This window comes from Sus scrofa, chromosome 13 (genome assembly GCF_000003025.6).
Source record: "Sus scrofa isolate TJ Tabasco breed Duroc chromosome 13, Sscrofa11.1, whole genome shotgun sequence".
Taxonomy (NCBI): domain Eukaryota; kingdom Metazoa; phylum Chordata; class Mammalia; order Artiodactyla; family Suidae; genus Sus; species Sus scrofa.
Window position 1 is genome coordinate 117,616,470 of NC_010455.5, and position 17,320 is coordinate 117,633,789.

Sequence of the window (17,320 nt, forward strand, 5' to 3'; positions counted from 1 at the left end):
CCCAATTATCACAGCCTTTCCTATCTTGCCCATTCTTTACACTGCAGTTCTAATAATCTTTGTTAATTGCCAGCCTGCTATTTTGAGCCAGAATTATCTTCCACATTGTTCCCTTCCTTCCTTCCATCTTTCAGTCTCCTGAACTACTTTGCACTTCCCTGACCTCACCATGCTGTCTTGCCTCCTGGTCTAACCATGTGTTCCTACTCTTCTCCATGTCCCCTTCCCCAGTTTACATTTGGATTTCCCAGGGATTGGTTAGGTGGTCTCCATTATACTCTCTAGGGCATCTTTTTATAGCTGTTCTTTTTATAGCTTTATTGATCTCTACTTCACTAAAGAGGATATCCTTCAGGGCAGAGACAGTTTTGGTTCAGCTCTGTGTATCTTCTGTGCTTAAGTAATGCCAGTGAGAGACTGACCTCCTTTTTCCTTCCCTTCTTTAGTGAGTACTGGACTCATCACTAGGCACATAATAGATGCTCAGTAAACATTTGATGACCCAGTGAATGGCTCTACTTCTCAATGTAGGTTTACGATGTTAATGTGATGTAGGCCTCTGCAGCTGTGGAAAATTGGATAAATGAAATCTGCTGTATTCATTGGCTGTTGAATCTTTCTGGAAGTGCTCTTCCTATTGAGTTGGGGGAGAGGATAGCTGCCACTCAGCTGCCATTCTGCTGAAATGGTTCTAATTAATCCCATGTGAGAATGGTTTTGGTTCTTAGCTCAAGTGTCAGCCTTCCACTGTTCTTACCACGTTCTTTTAGATTTTGTTAAATGCTTCTCAGTTAAGTTTGTTGTAAGCCCTTTGATCTATGCCAGGTACTTTGAATAACTGCTAATTTTGACCAGCTTAATAGACATCTCTGGAATAAATGTTTCTCTGACTTCCTCACCCCACCATTCTGGAAGTCCAGCCTGCTGTTGTCATTTGTTTTTAAACCAGAGTTGTTATTAGATACCAACTTTCATCCCTATATTTTAACACATTTTAAGTCACAATGCACATGTTTTTAAAATGCCTTAACAAAACCTTCCCTTTACAATAAACATTATTTTAGAAACTTGATACTTTCATTTCCTTAATGCTGTAAACCAGATTTGCCAATGGTCGTTCTACTGGGCTTATTTTGGACAGTGGAGCCACTCATACCACTGCGATTCCAGTTCACGATGGCTATGTCCTTCAGCAAGGTAACTGTATTTAACAGGGTGCACTGAGGACGCAGGTCATGAAATAAAGCAATGAATTGGACTATCAAAGTTTATCAGTTTCCAAATAATATCTTTTTTGAGTGTTTTTTAAAAAAACCTCTAGTATATAGTGTATATTGAAAACTGACAGCACTGCTTCATTCATGCTTTGAGGGGTAGTTGTGTTAATTCTACTTGAAAGAAATTACTCATTTATAAATACACAGGGGAAATTTGTCCCAAGGAATTTGGATTTAATGCTTTCTTAGCCTTGTTTAATCTGTTTCATAGGCATTGTGAAATCCCCTCTTGCTGGAGACTTTATTACAATGCAGTGCAGAGAACTCTTCCAAGAAATGAATATAGAACTGATTCCTCCATATATGATTGCATCAAAAGTAAGTGATAATTGAATTTTATTTCTGGGATTTATCTCCAACTCCCTACGTCCATATTTCGAACTCTTAACCAAGCACGTGCTCTTGGCACTCAGGAACCTGTTCGAGAAGGATCTCCAGCAAACTGGAAAAGAAAAGAGAAGTTGCCACAGGTTACCAGGTCTTGGCACAATTACATGTGTAATGTAAGTAACCCTTTTCTCTTTATGAAAGCATTATAGGCTGTGAGTTTGAACAGACTATGAGTATTTTATATTTTTCAAACTTTATATCTCTGATGATGTTTTACAAATAAAATTAATAGCTTTTGGGGGTGGGTTTTTTCATACTTGCCAATATCTCAACAAACAACTCTATATTCATTTGAATTACTATTGTGAGACCTGAAAGGAGCATTGTTTTGGGGGTTAAAAACAAATACGCTATTCTGTACATTTTTTGGCTAAGGCAATGTTTTTAGTGTGTAGAGCTGCTCTGCTAGTGTGGCTTAGTTATGTTCTCTTTCCTAACATGAGTCAACAATATTAAAAAATGTGCTATTGTTCATAGCAAGTTTCTCAATGGGAGACTTTCTTTACTGAAAATCCATCTCTGATCATGACTTACTGATAGGGGAGTCATGTTAGTAAATTAGACTCTCACATCGCAATATGTATTAATTTCTTTTTTTTAATTTATTTTCTTTTGTGGGGGCTGCACCTGCAGCGTATGGAAGTTCTCAGGTCAGGGATTGAATCCTCTCTGCAGCTGCAACCTACACTAGATGTGGCAATGCTGGATCCTTAAAACCTGCTGCACCACAGCAGGAACTCCTATATATTCATTTCTAACAGTAAAAGATGAAAGTCATAATTTTCTATGGCAGGGATATATCCTATTTGACAGTTTTTTACACCTAAGGATAAGTATTTTGGGGGGGGGGTTGGTACAAGGAAAAATTTTGAAGCTTATTAATAATTTCCCTAGGAGTTCCCATCATGGCTCAGTGGGTTAAGAACCCAGTTAGTATCCATGAGGATGTGGGTTTGATCCCTAGCCTCACTCAGTGGGTCAAAGGATCCGGTGTTGCCATAAGCTGTGATGTAGGTTGCAGATGGCAGCTGCAGCTCCTATTTGACCCCTAGCCCAGGAACCTCTGTATACTGCAAGATGCGGCCCTAAAAAGAAGAAAAATAATAATAATAATTTTACCTAAATATCAACGAGATTTTTCCTTAGCAACTCAGAGGTCATATGTATTTCACAACTTTTAGACTGTTTTATACTATGTCAGTCAAAAAATTACGGAAGATGCAATATATATATATATATATATTTTAAAATATATTCAGCTAATGAAATCTTGCTAAGTCTAAGCTTATTTAATTTAATTAATTTATTTATTTTTGCTTTTTAGGGCTGCACCCTCAGCATTTGGAGGTTCCCAGGCTAGGGGTTGAATTGGAGTTGTAGCTTGCTGGTCTACGCCACAGCCACAGCAACGCCGGATCCCAGCCGCATCTGTGACCTACACCACAGCTCACAGCAATGCTGAATCCTTAACCCACTGAGAGAGGCTGGGGATTGAACCCATATCCTCATGGATATTAGTCAGGTTCCTTAGCCACTGAGCCACATGGGAACTCCCTAAGCTTATTTTAAAGGATAAAACTGTTCTAAAGCCAATGTTGTTATGTAGGACTATGGTACAAGTATTCCCACTTGTTTTTTATCTCATCATTTTTCCCTGATGGTTATTTATTTTTGCTTTTTAGCGCCACACCCGCAGCATAAGGAAGTTCCCAGGCTAGGGGTCAAATCAGAGCTACAGCTGCTGGCCTACACCAGAGCCACAGCAATGCAGGTTTCAAGCCCCGTCTGCAACCTACATGACAGCTCATGGCAGTGCTGGATTGCCTACCACTGAACCAGGACCAGGGATCGAACCCATATCCTCATGGATACTAGTTGGATTTCGTTTCTGCTGTGCCACAACGGGAACTCTGATGATGGTTACAATTTAAATGTTATACAATTTAGCTTGTAATGTGAGTGTTTAGAATTGGGTTTCTTGAGGCTCAGAGACCTTGCTGGGTAGATTTATACCCTCAAAATGATTTAGCCATCCAGGTATGTGGTCCAGTTTCATTAAGAAAAGTTTTTTTTTAAATAATATTTTTCAGAGTTCCCTGGTGGCTCAGTGGCTTAAAGATCTGGTGTTGTCACTTCTGTGGCTTGAGTTGCTGCTGTGGCATAGCTTCAATTCCTGACTTGGGAACTTCTGCATTCTGCAGACATGAGCAGAAAAAAAAAAGTTTATAAAAATATAGATTGCAAAGACAAATTTCAATAACCTTGTGTCTTAACTCTTTTTTTGTTTAATCCTTAGTGTGTTATCCAAGATTTTCAAGCGTCAGTACTTCAAGTATCAGATTCAACTTATGATGAACAGTATGTTTTCTTATTTTTTCTATGAGGCTTATAATTTAAGAGCTCATTAAAACCTTCATACTAATCTTTTTAAAAATTGTATAATATGTTTGTGTGTATATATAATTGAATTACTTTCTTGTACACCAGAAATTAACACAGCATTGTAAATCAGCTATACTCCAATTAAAAAAAAAACTGCATACTTTATAAATTAGGACAGAAATTGATTAGTTAAACAAATTGTAGAGTATGCTTAACTGGTCTAAAGGTAAAAAGTTAAGAAGTACTAAATAACATTTTAAAAGAAGATTCTCACTCTGCTTTCTTACCTGTTGTTGATTCCTTAGTAGTTTATAATTCTTAAGAGGATTGCTTTTGTCTTTTGTTTAATATTGTTTGATGTTTTAGAGTAGCTGCACAGATGCCAACTGTTCATTATGAATTCCCCAATGGCTACAACTGTGATTTTGGAGCAGAACGGTTAAAGATTCCTGAAGGATTATTTGACCCTTCCAATGTAAAGGTATAAAAGCTTATTTCATAATTAGCTTGGTTTTTCCTATAAAAATCTCTATGTAATTATAAATCCTAAATAAGGTTAAATTTTTTTGGATGTGCTTTATTGTTTGAAGTTCTTCTTTGTGACTATTCGTTTCTGTTTTGTTGTAGGGATTATCAGGAAATACAATGTTGGGTGTCAGTCACGTGGTCACTACAAGTGTTGGAATGTGCGATATTGATATCAGACCAGTAAGTGCCAGTTTTATTTATGGCATAAAGCTGTCTTTCAGGGCAAACCAGTGTCCCCGTTATTTATAATTGCCATCATTTAAGTTGGCAACTTTGGCCATTGACTTTGAAGTCCATTTTCTAATAGAATATGTAAAAAAATGAAGTCCCTAGCAAAGGAAAAATGTGTAATTTTCTTTTTTTTTTTTTTTTTTTTTTTTTTGTCTTTTTAGGGCTGCACACGCAGCATGTGAAAGTTCCCAGGCTAGTTGAACTGGAGCTGTAGCCACCAGCCTACACCATAGCCACAGCAACTCGGGACCTGAACCACATCTGTGACTTACACCATAGCTCATGGCAACACTGGATCCTTAAACCACTGTGTAGGGTCAGGGATCAACCCTGCATCCTCATGGATACTAGTTGAGTTCGTTACCACTGAGCCACGACAGGAAGTCCCAAAAATGTGTAATTTTAAAGCTGTGGTGTCCAGTGTGGTAACTATTGGACACATGTAGCAATTTCAAATTAAATATTTTAAGTTTCACTTCTTTAGTTGCACTAGCCACGTCATAAGTATAGCTACTTGCTAGAGAACGTTTCTGTCATCACAGAAAATTCTTTTGGACAGTGCTGTTCCAGAATGTGGCAAGCCAAAATATGTTATTGGTGATTTTTCATGTGTGTAGTTCAGTTTTATTTTTCAGGAAGGTGTGGTTTAAATTCTGTAACTTTTACATGGAGTTTAGTGGGGTTTTGTTTGTTTGTTTTTGGCTGCACCTGCAGCACGGGGAAGTTTCCTGGGCCAGGAATTGAACCTGCCCTGCAGTTGCAGCCTGTGCCACAGCTCCACTGTGCCACAAGGGAACTTCCAACATGGAGTTTAGTTTAGATCTTCTTACCTTCGTATTTTTTGTGCTTTGACAAATTTTAAGGACAAATTCCATATTTTATACCATATAATTATTAGATTACATATTACTTAAACCCTAGATTTAATTTTTAGCCAGTGTACTGCCTCAGAATTCTTTTTGAGTTAATTTATTTGCATGGAGCGTAGTGCTAAAACTAAGGGTGTATAAAAAGTCATGTTCAAAAAAAAACTTGGGTAGTTATGAAAAATATTCCTTATTTCAACTACTTAATTAGCCAGTTGTGCTACTTCTAGGACAATAGGGTTATAAGTTTAATATAAACTCAAGGGGAAGGCAATTGATTTAAAGTAGATTTAATGTAAAAGATTGATAACTTAGTTTTTTAGTGAGATTTCTCCTTTTAACCAGTGTTGATTGTAGAGGAAATGCTTCTACATTCCATTTTCTCTTTCAAAAGTTAGATCATTTAGACATTTGGAATAAATTTTTCAAATATGAACTTAGCCACTAAAAAAGCAAACTGATATTTAACTTTCTGATGCATACATGCAAATTAGAGGTAAATATACTCCTTATAATTAGGAATTTATTTTTATTTGGGGAGGCCTCAGCAGGAGGATTTTGAAAAAGTCCCTGCAGAAGACAAAGGTAGTAGTTATTTTGGCCAGCACTGTTGTATGTACTGTCCATCATAATCATTAAATCTTACCTAATTTTAAATATCGCAACTTCTAGATAAGCCTTCTAAAATCATAAAATTATGAAATATACCTCTAAATACTGGCAGCTATCTGCCAAAAAATTATGATTGGGTTTTAGAATAATTGCTTTAAATGACTGATTCTTAAACGTTAATACACAGTAGAATCATTTGGAGAGAGTTTTAAACAAACTAACAAAAACTTGCAGTTCCCGTCGTGGCTCAGTGGTTAACGAACCCAACTAGTACCCATGATTACGAAAGTCTGATCTCTGGCCTTGCTCAGTGGGTTAAGGATCTGGTGTTGCCGTGAGCTGTGGTGTAGGTTGCAGCACACGGTTCGGATCCCGAGTTGCTATGGCTGTGGCTGGTGGCTATAGCTCCAATTGGACCTCTAGCCTGGGAAACTCCATATGCTCTGGGTGCAGTCCTTAAAAAAACCAAAAAACAAAAAACTAATAAAAGCATTGCCTGGACCCTATCACCAGAGATTTTTATTCAATGGCCGCTAGGCATTGGTGTTCTAAAAACTTTCTAAATAAGTTGACTGTGCAGCCAGGATTGAGAACCACGTGATTAAGCTGCTAGGTCAACATACAAGTAAAAAACTTAAAAAGGGAAGGTTGTAGTGGAATACATGATTCTGTTTGTAGTTTTTTTTTTAAAAACTGTTGGCAACATTTGGAACTAATTTATTTTTGTTTTCATCCCAGGGTCTCTATGGCAGCGTTATAGTGGCAGGAGGAAACACCCTAATACAGAGCTTTACTGACAGGTTGAACAGAGAACTCTCTCAGAAAACTCCCCCAGTAAGTTTTGTTTGTTCTTTAGTAGTGGTTTCAGTCATTTGTAGCCACATTGCTGATGGAACTGGAACTTTATAGTTCATTTTTCAATAGATTGATATATTTCATGTGTGCCTGGTATAATACCTCCCCTCCATTTTTTTGCATTTTAGGGCCACACCCATGGCATACAGAAGTTCCCAGGCTAGGGTCAAATCAGAGCTACAGCTGCTGGCTTATACCACAGCCACAGCAATGTAGGATCTGAGCCCTGAGCCACATCTGTGACCTACACCAGAGCTCACAGCAATGCCAGATTCCTGACCCACTGAGCGAGGCCAGGAAGTTCCTGTGGTGTTGCAGCGTAAACTAATCCAGCTAGGAACCATGAGGTTGTGGGTTCGATCCCTGGCCTTGCTCAGTGGGTTTAGGATCTGGCATTGCCGTGAGCTGTGATGTAGGCTTGGATCTGGTGTTGCTGTGGCTGTGGCGTAGACCGGCAGCTGTAGCTCTGATTAGACTCCTAGCCTGGGAACCTCCATATGCCACAGGTGCGGCCTTAAAAAGACAAAAAGACCAAAACAACAACAAAAAAACTAACTTATTAAGGGTACATAGGCTGTAATAGTACTTATAGGATTTGTGTATTTGATAGCCTTTGGTTTCTTGTTTTACATGTGCCATTTTTATAATTGTTAATTTAAGTACTGATATAGGCACAAGATTGACTTACATTCTTGGAGATATATAGTCTAATATGAAATATACCTTAATTATAGTGCTGATCATCAATTTCACAGAAAGTTCCAGAATAATGAATATAGACATGGGCTATCCAAGGTATTGTCAAGACCATTTAGATACTATCCTTGTATATTAGGAGGCAATTAAAGTTTAATGCAATAACGGGAAAAAAATCCATTGTAATAGCTGTCACCCAGTTGTGTTCATCCTCCTCCTCCCAGCACCCTCTCCCACCTGCTCCACTTACTCCATCCCTGCTACACACACATTTAGTTCACTGTCAAAAAGACTCAAACTGTGTGTTCTTGTGTAGAATAACTGGTAAGTATCAACAATTGAGAACTATCCTCGGAAGCAACTTCCTGGGGGCGGGGGTGGAATCTGGATATAGAAAGTGAGATAGGGATAGTGCTGAGCTAGGAAAACCATGTTTATTGAGAGAGTGCTCAAGCAGAACAGAAACACTAATTGGGAAGAAAGTAGTACCAATGAACTTTCCTGAGACCTGATGTCTGCATCTTGATTTGGATAGGGGCAGGGAGGAATGGGGAGAGGTGAACTAATATAGGGATTAGGATAGGATGAAAACCTAAAAAGTAAGTTAGAAAGTTGATGAGGACTGCAGAAAGGACAGAAGGTTGGCATAATAATTATAGTTGATATTGGAGGAAATGAATATTAACATGAAGCCCTTAGCATCATACCTGATTTATAGTAAGCATTAAGTACATATTTGCTGTTGTGGGATTAAACTGTGAATGCTATACTCTCTAGTATGCAGTTTTCTAAGGTTTACATAATTGTTAAATTACCCATTATAAGACATAATAATCAAAATTTAAAATATTTTTCTATACAGTAGTTCAACCTATGTCTACTCTTAGCCTAGCTTTTGCAGAATAATCATATATAATTCGAGTTTGAACCAGAGCCACTAAAGTCATCAAAATTAAATTTCCTAATTTGAGTCACCTGTTTTATTTGTACATACTAATATTTTTCCTTTTTTTTTTTTTTAAGAGTATGCGGTTGAAACTGATTGCAAATAACACGACAGTGGAACGGAGGTTTAGCTCATGGATCGGTGGCTCCATTCTAGCTTCTTTGGTTGGTAGATAAACTACTTTGCAAAGTAGTTTAAGATTTTTGTTTAACTTAAATGTATTGCTAAAGATGCTAAATTTCATAAAAAGACTAAAAATAATTCCAGGGCATCATTTATCTTTGCATTTTATAACTATCAAATGAGTGGCAGACCTGATAGCAGGTCTACATGTTGTAATATGACACAGGATGCTTCATTGTTTTGTTGGTGGGTATTGTCGGCTTAATTTCAATATCCCCCCTCACTCAAACAGAGGTGGGAATGTTAACTTATCCATGCCTCTTCTAATAGTACTCCCATTGCCACTGGTTGGGACTTATCTGTAGCACATTTAAAATTACATCATTCCTTCTGTGGTTCTGATTGCTCCTTATATCTATTGCTGAGGTAGAGGAAGTCAGGAATTGGTTCTTGAGACAAATGTTGAAGTCGTGTTGGTTTTGCATGTTGCTTGGATTGGTGCTACCTTGAATCAGGAAGAAGTCCTTGTACTTACCTGAACCCTAGGTTTGGAGAATTTCCCCTTCACCTCAGAGAGCCAAAAGTAAATGTCACTAGGTAATTACGCAGAACATTTTAAAGTTACTAAATGTCTGTAACTGTACATTTATGTATTTCTTGCCAATGTTCTGTTTCTAGTTTTTTAATAGAATTTAGTTCAGAACTGGGTAGATATATGAATCCACGTGTATCACAGAGAATGGATTTCTCCTGCTTACATGTCTTAAGCAGGAGAAACAGTAACAGAGTCCAGGTTCCCTCCTCCTTTGGTTGTTTTCCTTCTTTCAGCTTCTATTTATATTGTATAGTGCGTGTGACTACTGTCTGTGTATCTGCAAAACTTTATCCTAGTTTGAGTTTTAATTGTTTACCATTAATCAAATGCTAGTATATTTCATCAATGCTGTACTAGGACGTACGTAGCCTTCCAACAATTCCTATTATTGCCTTAACTAAGCCATCACAGCTAAACCCTCCATCTTCCTTTTCCAGCATTTTCTAAATCTTCATAACAGTGTAACAGATATAGAAAGATTTAATATTCCCTATAACCTTAGGCAAAACTAAACAGTGTCTCTGGGTGTTCTGTAGGGCAGAACTGAAAAAGGTATAATTTGAGTACTGTTTGGGGAGGGGGTTTAAGAGTTCTTCAAAGATAAAAAGCTGTGAAAATGAAAATACTGAAAGAAAAGTCTTTCTAATAAAAAGGCACATAGGAGTTCCCTTGTGGCTCAGTGGATTAAGGATCTAGTGGTGTTACTGTAGTGGTTTGGGTCCCTTCTGTGGTGCAGATTTGATCCCTGGCCCAGGAACTTCCACATACCACAGGCATGGCAAAAAAAGAAAAAAGAAAAAAGAAAAAAAAAAAAAAAAAAAGGAAAAAAGGTACTTAATATATCGTAACTTATCTTTTTATCTTTCCATTTCACAGGGTACCTTTCAGCAGATGTGGATTTCTAAACAAGAATATGAAGAAGGAGGGAAGCAGTGTGTAGAAAGGAAATGCCCTTGAGAAGAGTTCCCAAACCTCTACACCTTTGTGTCACCTTAAGTTTCATAGCTTTAGTATACTCAGGAAAAGAACAACCATCTTTTGTAGAATGTTTATACATTTTTGCATATTTCAATTTCCACTTAAATTTTTTAAGGCTTTAACTGGCTCTATAAATTAAAATAAGTTTGTGCTTTCCTTGAAATGCACTTATTCTTATTACAAGCATTTTATAATTTTGTATAAATGTCTATTTTCTCTAAATATTTTGCTTTCAGTAAAATGCTTTCCAACTCTGTTTAGTATATTACCAGTGGATTGGTAGAATTGCTTTTTATTGATGCCTATGCTTTTTACCTTAGGCTTGCAAAATTAAATAAAAATTACTAGCCATTCCAGAAATAATTTTTTGACTGCTGTGTTGTAACTTGCTACTTTAAGTACTAAATGTGTTTATCATTATTTTGAATGAAAGTACTCACTGTTTATTAACAGTAGAATCCACAGCCTCTTCATATCTATTAACAATAGTAGTAAAAAATGTTACCCGAATTCCAAAGATGATATGTTATTGCCTTTGCTACAGCAGTTTATATCACTTTCCTACTCCAAGACACAAGTGATTAATGAAAGTCTGCTTAGATGTCAGAATTTACAAAAATGGGAATTTAATTTGAACTTTATACCTGATTTTGACAGCTTCCAAAATTAACGTGTACTGTAACACTTGAAATAGCTGATAGTTATTTGACTAAAAATACTATTTATAAACCACTCAATATGTGTTTACTTTTGTATATAGACTGTAATCCAACAAAAACAAAATGGTAAATTAAGAGTTCACATAGCTTAGACATGACTTGACTTCTGAGTTTCAGAAAGATGTGGGAACTTTTCCTGAAGGAATTTTTCTTTCTTTCTTTCCAAACTTCTCTTCCTTGCTTTGATGCGGGCTTGTTTCTCAATTCTCATTCTAGAATAATAAAAGCATAACAGCAATTTACACAAAATTATTTTCACATTAGTACTACCAACATGTATCCAAATCAATTACTTAAAGGCTCCAATCATGCCAGTATCTGTATTGTTGTGTATATTATTAAACTTAATAATCACTGTGAACAAGTCAATGATAAACACAAAATCAAAAGCATCTGTAACCCTACATGGATTCTCTTTTCTATTTCCTGACTTGAAAGAAAGAACAGATCTTGTTTAAAAAAAAAAAAAAAAGGAACAGATCTTGTGAGCCTGTAACAGACTGGGCTATCTTTCTCCTTTGTTTCACAAACACTGTAATTGTACCTACTACATTAGATTTTTTACATCCTAAGATAAAACCTGAGACTTTTGGGAAAGCTTCTACTGTACTTAAATTGATATTTTACAGGATAGTTTGTTAATTAGTCATATGTTTATATAAAATGCAACAATAAAGAGATAGGTACTGAATAACTACAATATGCTAGTGCTGTGGTGGTCACAAAATCTGATAAGGGTTATATTTGTATAAAGACAAAAATATGTATATATACAAAATATATAAACTACTTTGTAAATTAAGTATAAAGTAAGACTAAACAAAGTTGAAATCAGATTACCTATTCTATTCATCAGTCTTTGCTTCGACCAAATTTTGGCCATTTATAAAAAAATAAGCCCATGTGAAAGAATAAAAGTTGGCTGTTTTTAAGAATAGTCAGGAGTTCCCACTGGTGCACAGTGGGTTAATGATCTAGCTTGTCTCTGTGGTTGGATTCCTGGCCTGGTGCAATGGGTTAAGGATCCAGTATTGCCACAGCTGTGGTGTGGGTCACAGCTCCTGCTCAAATTCTATTCCTGGCCTAGGAATTTCCATTTGCCCACAGGTGGGGCAGAAAAAAACAAAAATCAAAAGATAATGCTGCATGCTCTGAAGGTAAGGCTAAAAAGGGTAGTTTTAAAAACTAAGTATGTTTAAGCCTTAAAAGTGACACTGGATTCATAAATTCTCACACTTTAAAGTCATGTTATTTATAGCTTCACCTATTATGACTAGGGCACAAGGGATCAAATTACACATTAGGTTTGGAAAAAGTGAGGAGGGAAAGCCAATGCAGTTAATTTCTTTGATTGCTTAGCATCTGAACTGGGCCTTAAAACGTGAATTCAGGAGTTCCTGTTGTGGCGCAGTGGTTAACGAATACGACTAGGAACCGTGAGGTTGCGGGTTTGGTCACTGGCTTTGCTCAGTGGGTTAAGGATCCGGTGTTGCCGTGAGCTGTGGTGTAGGTCGCAGACGCAGCTGGATCTGGTGTTGCTGAGGCTCTGGTGTAGGCCAGTGGCTACAGCTCAGATTCGACTCCTAGCCTGGGGAACTCCATATGCTGTGGGAGTGGCCCCTAGAAAAGACAAAATAAATAAATAAAATGTGAATTTAGAAAAAGTTCAAAGCCGTAGGTACAGGAGTAGCAAAAAGGGAAAATGATCAAATTAGGTTTGGGAAACAGGTCTGACTTTGATGAAGTAGCTAAGTCGAAACTGTGATAACACTGGGTGGGAAGGAGTTTGGATTTTGTCCTTCCAGTTGTAGATGGCTACTGTTTTTGAACAATACTGATATGATTAAAAAGTTTGAGGAAAATTAGCCAGGAAGCAGCATTTGAATGAGTGGCATGAGGAAGATGTTCAATAGTTCAATTTGGTGAAGAGGGATTGCACTCGGCAGAAACAATGGGAGTAGGAAGGACAGATCCTGGAGACATTTTGCAGGAATAATTAAATCAAGGACTGACAATATACAGCACTAATGATGAAAAAGACGAACATTCTGGTGCCCACTTAGAATGGATATACTATAGAGAAAGGGGTTCTAGACCCAATTCCACTGGGGGTGGGGGTGTTCCTACATGACCATCAAGCAATTAAGACACCAAAAAGGTGTCCAAAAATTCAACTAAATTTTTCACATCGTCTGTTGCACGAGAGCTTGTCACCTGTGTTTTTGACTGACCTGCTACTGACTGGACATTCCCACAACCTCTCCTTGGACTTCAGATGTCCAGGTTATTAACTGTACTTCTGAACGGCTCGGTATAAATCAGAGGTTCCCATGACCCCTTGGGTTTAATTTGCTAGAGCAGCATACAAAACTAAGGAAACCTGTTTACTCATTAGATGACCAGTTTATTATAAAAGAATATAACTCAGGAACAACCAGAGGAAAGAGGGAAAGGTATGGGGAAAGGATAAGAAGCTTCCATGCTCTCTCAGACCCATCAATCTCCCCAAACTGCCATATGTTCATGAACTTGCCAAACACCTTCTTAGAGTTTTATGGCGGCTTTGTTACAAAGACACAACTGATTGAATCATTGGTCACTGGCAACTGACCCAAACTCCAGTTCCTTTCCTCTCCCCAAAAATCAGGGGATGGGGCTGAAAGTTCCAACAGGCCATTTAAAGTTAGTTCCCAAACCCAGAGCCAATATAATAACAGAGAGAACCTGAAAGCCTTCCCGCTAAAATCTATAACAAGACAAAGATACCTACTCTCACCACTTTATTCAACATAGAATTGGAAGTCCTAGCCACAGCAGACAAACAAAAAAATAACAGGTATCCAAATTGGAATAGAAGAGGTTTAAAACTGTTACTCTATGTAGATGACATGATACTATATATAAGAAACACTAAGGACTCCACACAAAAACTACTCCAACTGATCAACGAATTCAGCAAAGTAGCAGGATATAAGATTAATATGCAGGAGCTCCAGTGGTGGCTCAGTGGCTAACAAATCCAACTAGGAACCATGAGCTTGTGGGTTCGATCACTGGCCTTGCTCAGTGGGTTAAGGATCTGGTGTTGCCGTGGGCTGTGATGTAAGTCAAAGATGCGCTTGGATCCCGAGCTGCTGTGGCTCTGGCGTAGGCTGGCAGCTACAGCTCGGATTAGACCCTAGCCTGGGAACCTCCATATGCCATGGGAGCGGCCCAAGAAAAAAATGGCAAAAAGACAAAAAAAAAAAGATTAATATTCAAAAATCGGTTGCATCTTTGTATACTGACAATGAAATATTAGAAAAGGAATACAAAAATATAATACCTTTTAAAATCACACCCCTGGGAGTTCCCGTCGTGGCGCAGTGGTTAACGAATCCGACTAGCAACCATGAGGTTGCGGGTTCGGTCCCTGCCCTTGCTCACTGGGTTAACGATCCGGCGTTGCCGTGAGCTGTGGTGTAGGTTGCAGACGCGGCTCGGATCCCGCGTTGCTGTGGCTCTGGCGTAGGCCGGTGGCTACAGCTCCGATTAGGAGGTCCCTAGCCTGGGAACCTCCATATGCCGCGGGAGCGGCCCAAGAAATAGCAACAACAACAACAACAACAAAAAGACAAAAAAAATAAATAAATAAAAATAAAATCACACCCCTGGAGTTCCCGTCGTGGCTCAGTGGTTAACGAATCCGACTAGGAACCATGCATGAGGTTGTGGGTTTAATCCCTGGCTTTGCTTAGTGGGTTAAGGATTTGGCATTGCCGTGAGCTGTGGTGTAGGTCGCAGACGCAGCTTGGATCTGGCATTGCTGAGGCTGTGGCTGTGGCCGGCAGCTACAGCTCCGATTAGACCCCTAGCCTGGGAACCTCCAAATGTGGGAGTGGCCCTAGAGAAGGCAAAAAGACAAAAATAAAATAAAATCACACCCCTAAAAATTAAATACTTAGGAATAAACCTGACCAAAGAGGTGGAAGACTTACATACTGAGAACTATAAAACATTAATCAAGGAAATTTAAGAGAATTCAAAGAAATGGAAAGATATTCCATGCTCCTGGACTGGAAGAATTAATATCGTTAAAATGGCCATACTACCCAAAGTAATCTACAGATTGATTCAATGTGATCCCTATCAAATTACCCATTACACTTTTCACAGAACTACAACAACCCACCCAAAAATTTATATGGAACCATAAAAGACCCAAAATTGCCAGAGCAATCCTGAGGAACTAAAACCAAGCAGGAGGCATAACTCTCCCAGACCTCAGACAATATTACAAAGCTACAGTAATCAAGAGAGTGTGGTAATGGTACAAAAACAGGTCAACGGAACAGAACAGAGAACCCAGAAATAAACCCAGATACCTATGGTCAATTAATCTTCGACAAAGGAGGCAAGAACATAAAATGTGAAAAATATAGTCTTTTCAGCAAGTGGTGCTGGGGAAAACTGGACAACAGTATGTCAATTAATGAAATGGGAATGCACCCTCACGCCATGCACAAAAATAAACTCAAAATGGCTTAAAGACTTAAATGTAAGACAAGATACCATAAAACTCCTGGAAGAGAACTTAGGCAAAACATTTTCTGACATTAACCATACAAATGTTTTCTTAGGTCAGTCTCCCAAAGCAACAGAAATAGAAGCAAAAATAAACCAATGGGACCTAATCAAATTGACAAGTTTTTGCACAGCAAAGGAAACCATAAAATAACAAAAAGACAACTTACAGAATGGGAGAAAATAGTTTCAAATGATGCAGCTAACAAGGGCTTAACCTCTAAAATATACAAACAACTTATACAACTCAACAGCAAAGAAGCCAACAACCCAGTGGAAAAATGGGCAAAAGACCTGAATAGACAGGTCTCTAAAGAAGATATACAGATGGCCAACAAGAACATGTAAATATGCTCAACATTACTGATTATTAGAGAAATGCAAATCAAAACTACTATAAGGTACCACCTCACACATGTCAGAATGGCCATCAACCCTAAGTCCACAGATAACAAATGCTGGAGAGGGTGTAGAGTAAAGGGAACCCTCCTGCACTGGTGGTGGGAATGTAAGCTGGTACAACCACTATGGAAAACAGTATTGAGGTACCTTAGAAAACTAAATATAGAACTACCACATGACCCAGCAATCCTACTCTTGGGCATATATCCAGACAAAACTTTCCTTGAAAAAGACACGCACTTGCATGTTCACTGCAGCACTATTCACAAGAGCCAAGACATGGAAACAACCTAAATGTCCATTGACAGATGATTGGATTAGGAAGATGTGATATATATACACAATGGAATACTACTGAGCCATAAAAAAACACAAAATAATGCCATTTGCAACAACATGGATGGAACTAGAGACTCTCATACTGAGTAACGTAAGTCAGAAAGAGAAAGACAAATACCATATGATTTCAATTATATCTGGAATCTAAAATATGGCACGAATGAACCTTTCCACAGAAAAGAAAATCATGGACTTGGAGAACAGACTTGTGATTGCCAGGTGGGAGGTGGAGGGAGTGGGATGGATTGGGAATTTGGGGTTAACAGATGCGAACTACTGCCTTTGGAGTGGATAAGCAATGAGATCCTGCTGTGTGCCACTGGCAACTATATCTAATCACTTATGATGGAGCATGATAATGTGAGAAAAAAGAATGTATACATGTATATGTAACTAGGTCACCCTGTACAGTAGGAAATTGACAGAACACTGTAAACCAGCTATAATGGAAAAAATAAAAATTATAAAATTAAAAAAAAATGGCTTAAAGACTTAAGACAAGATACCATAAAACTCCTGGAAGAGAAGAGAGGCACAACATTCTCTGACCTCAACCATGCAAATGTTTTCTTAAGTCAGTCTCCCAAAGCAATAGAAATAAAAACAAAATCAAACCAATGGGACCTAATCAAACTGACTAGCTTTTGCACAGCAAAGGAAACCATAAAAATAACAAAAAGACAACCCATGGAATGGGAGAAAATAATTTCAAATGATGCAACTAACAAGGGCTTAATCTCTAAAATATACAAACAACTCATACAACTCCACAGCAACAAACAAACAAGCAAACAAAAAAACCCAGTTGAAAAATGGGT

General features: G+C 37.9%; 2 protein-coding genes across 3 annotated transcripts in view; one reads left to right on the forward strand and one right to left on the reverse strand.

The window, feature by feature from the left end:
- Window positions 1-10,842, forward strand: part of ACTL6A (actin like 6A) — a 28,897-nt gene extending 18,055 nt beyond the window's left edge. For both annotated transcript variants that reach the window (XM_003132545.5, XM_005670008.3), the window contains exons 6-14: window positions 1,103-1,197; window positions 1,489-1,595; window positions 1,691-1,780; window positions 3,964-4,025; window positions 4,416-4,530; window positions 4,677-4,757; window positions 7,025-7,120; window positions 8,861-8,947; window positions 10,378-10,842. In XM_003132545.5, the coding sequence (XP_003132593.1) occupies window positions 1,103-1,197; window positions 1,489-1,595; window positions 1,691-1,780; window positions 3,964-4,025; window positions 4,416-4,530; window positions 4,677-4,757; window positions 7,025-7,120; window positions 8,861-8,947; window positions 10,378-10,458 (814 nt within the window). In that variant the 3' untranslated portion in view covers window positions 10,459-10,842. The remainder of the gene's footprint in view (window positions 1-1,102; window positions 1,198-1,488; window positions 1,596-1,690; window positions 1,781-3,963; window positions 4,026-4,415; window positions 4,531-4,676; window positions 4,758-7,024; window positions 7,121-8,860; window positions 8,948-10,377) is intronic.
- Window positions 10,377-17,320, reverse strand: part of MRPL47 (mitochondrial ribosomal protein L47) — a 29,543-nt gene continuing 22,599 nt past the window's right edge. Inside the window, exon 7 of the mRNA XM_003132547.4 lies at window positions 10,377-11,410. Coding sequence (XP_003132595.1) covers window positions 11,287-11,410 — 124 coding nt within the window. The 3' untranslated portion in view covers window positions 10,377-11,286. The remainder of the gene's footprint in view (window positions 11,411-17,320) is intronic.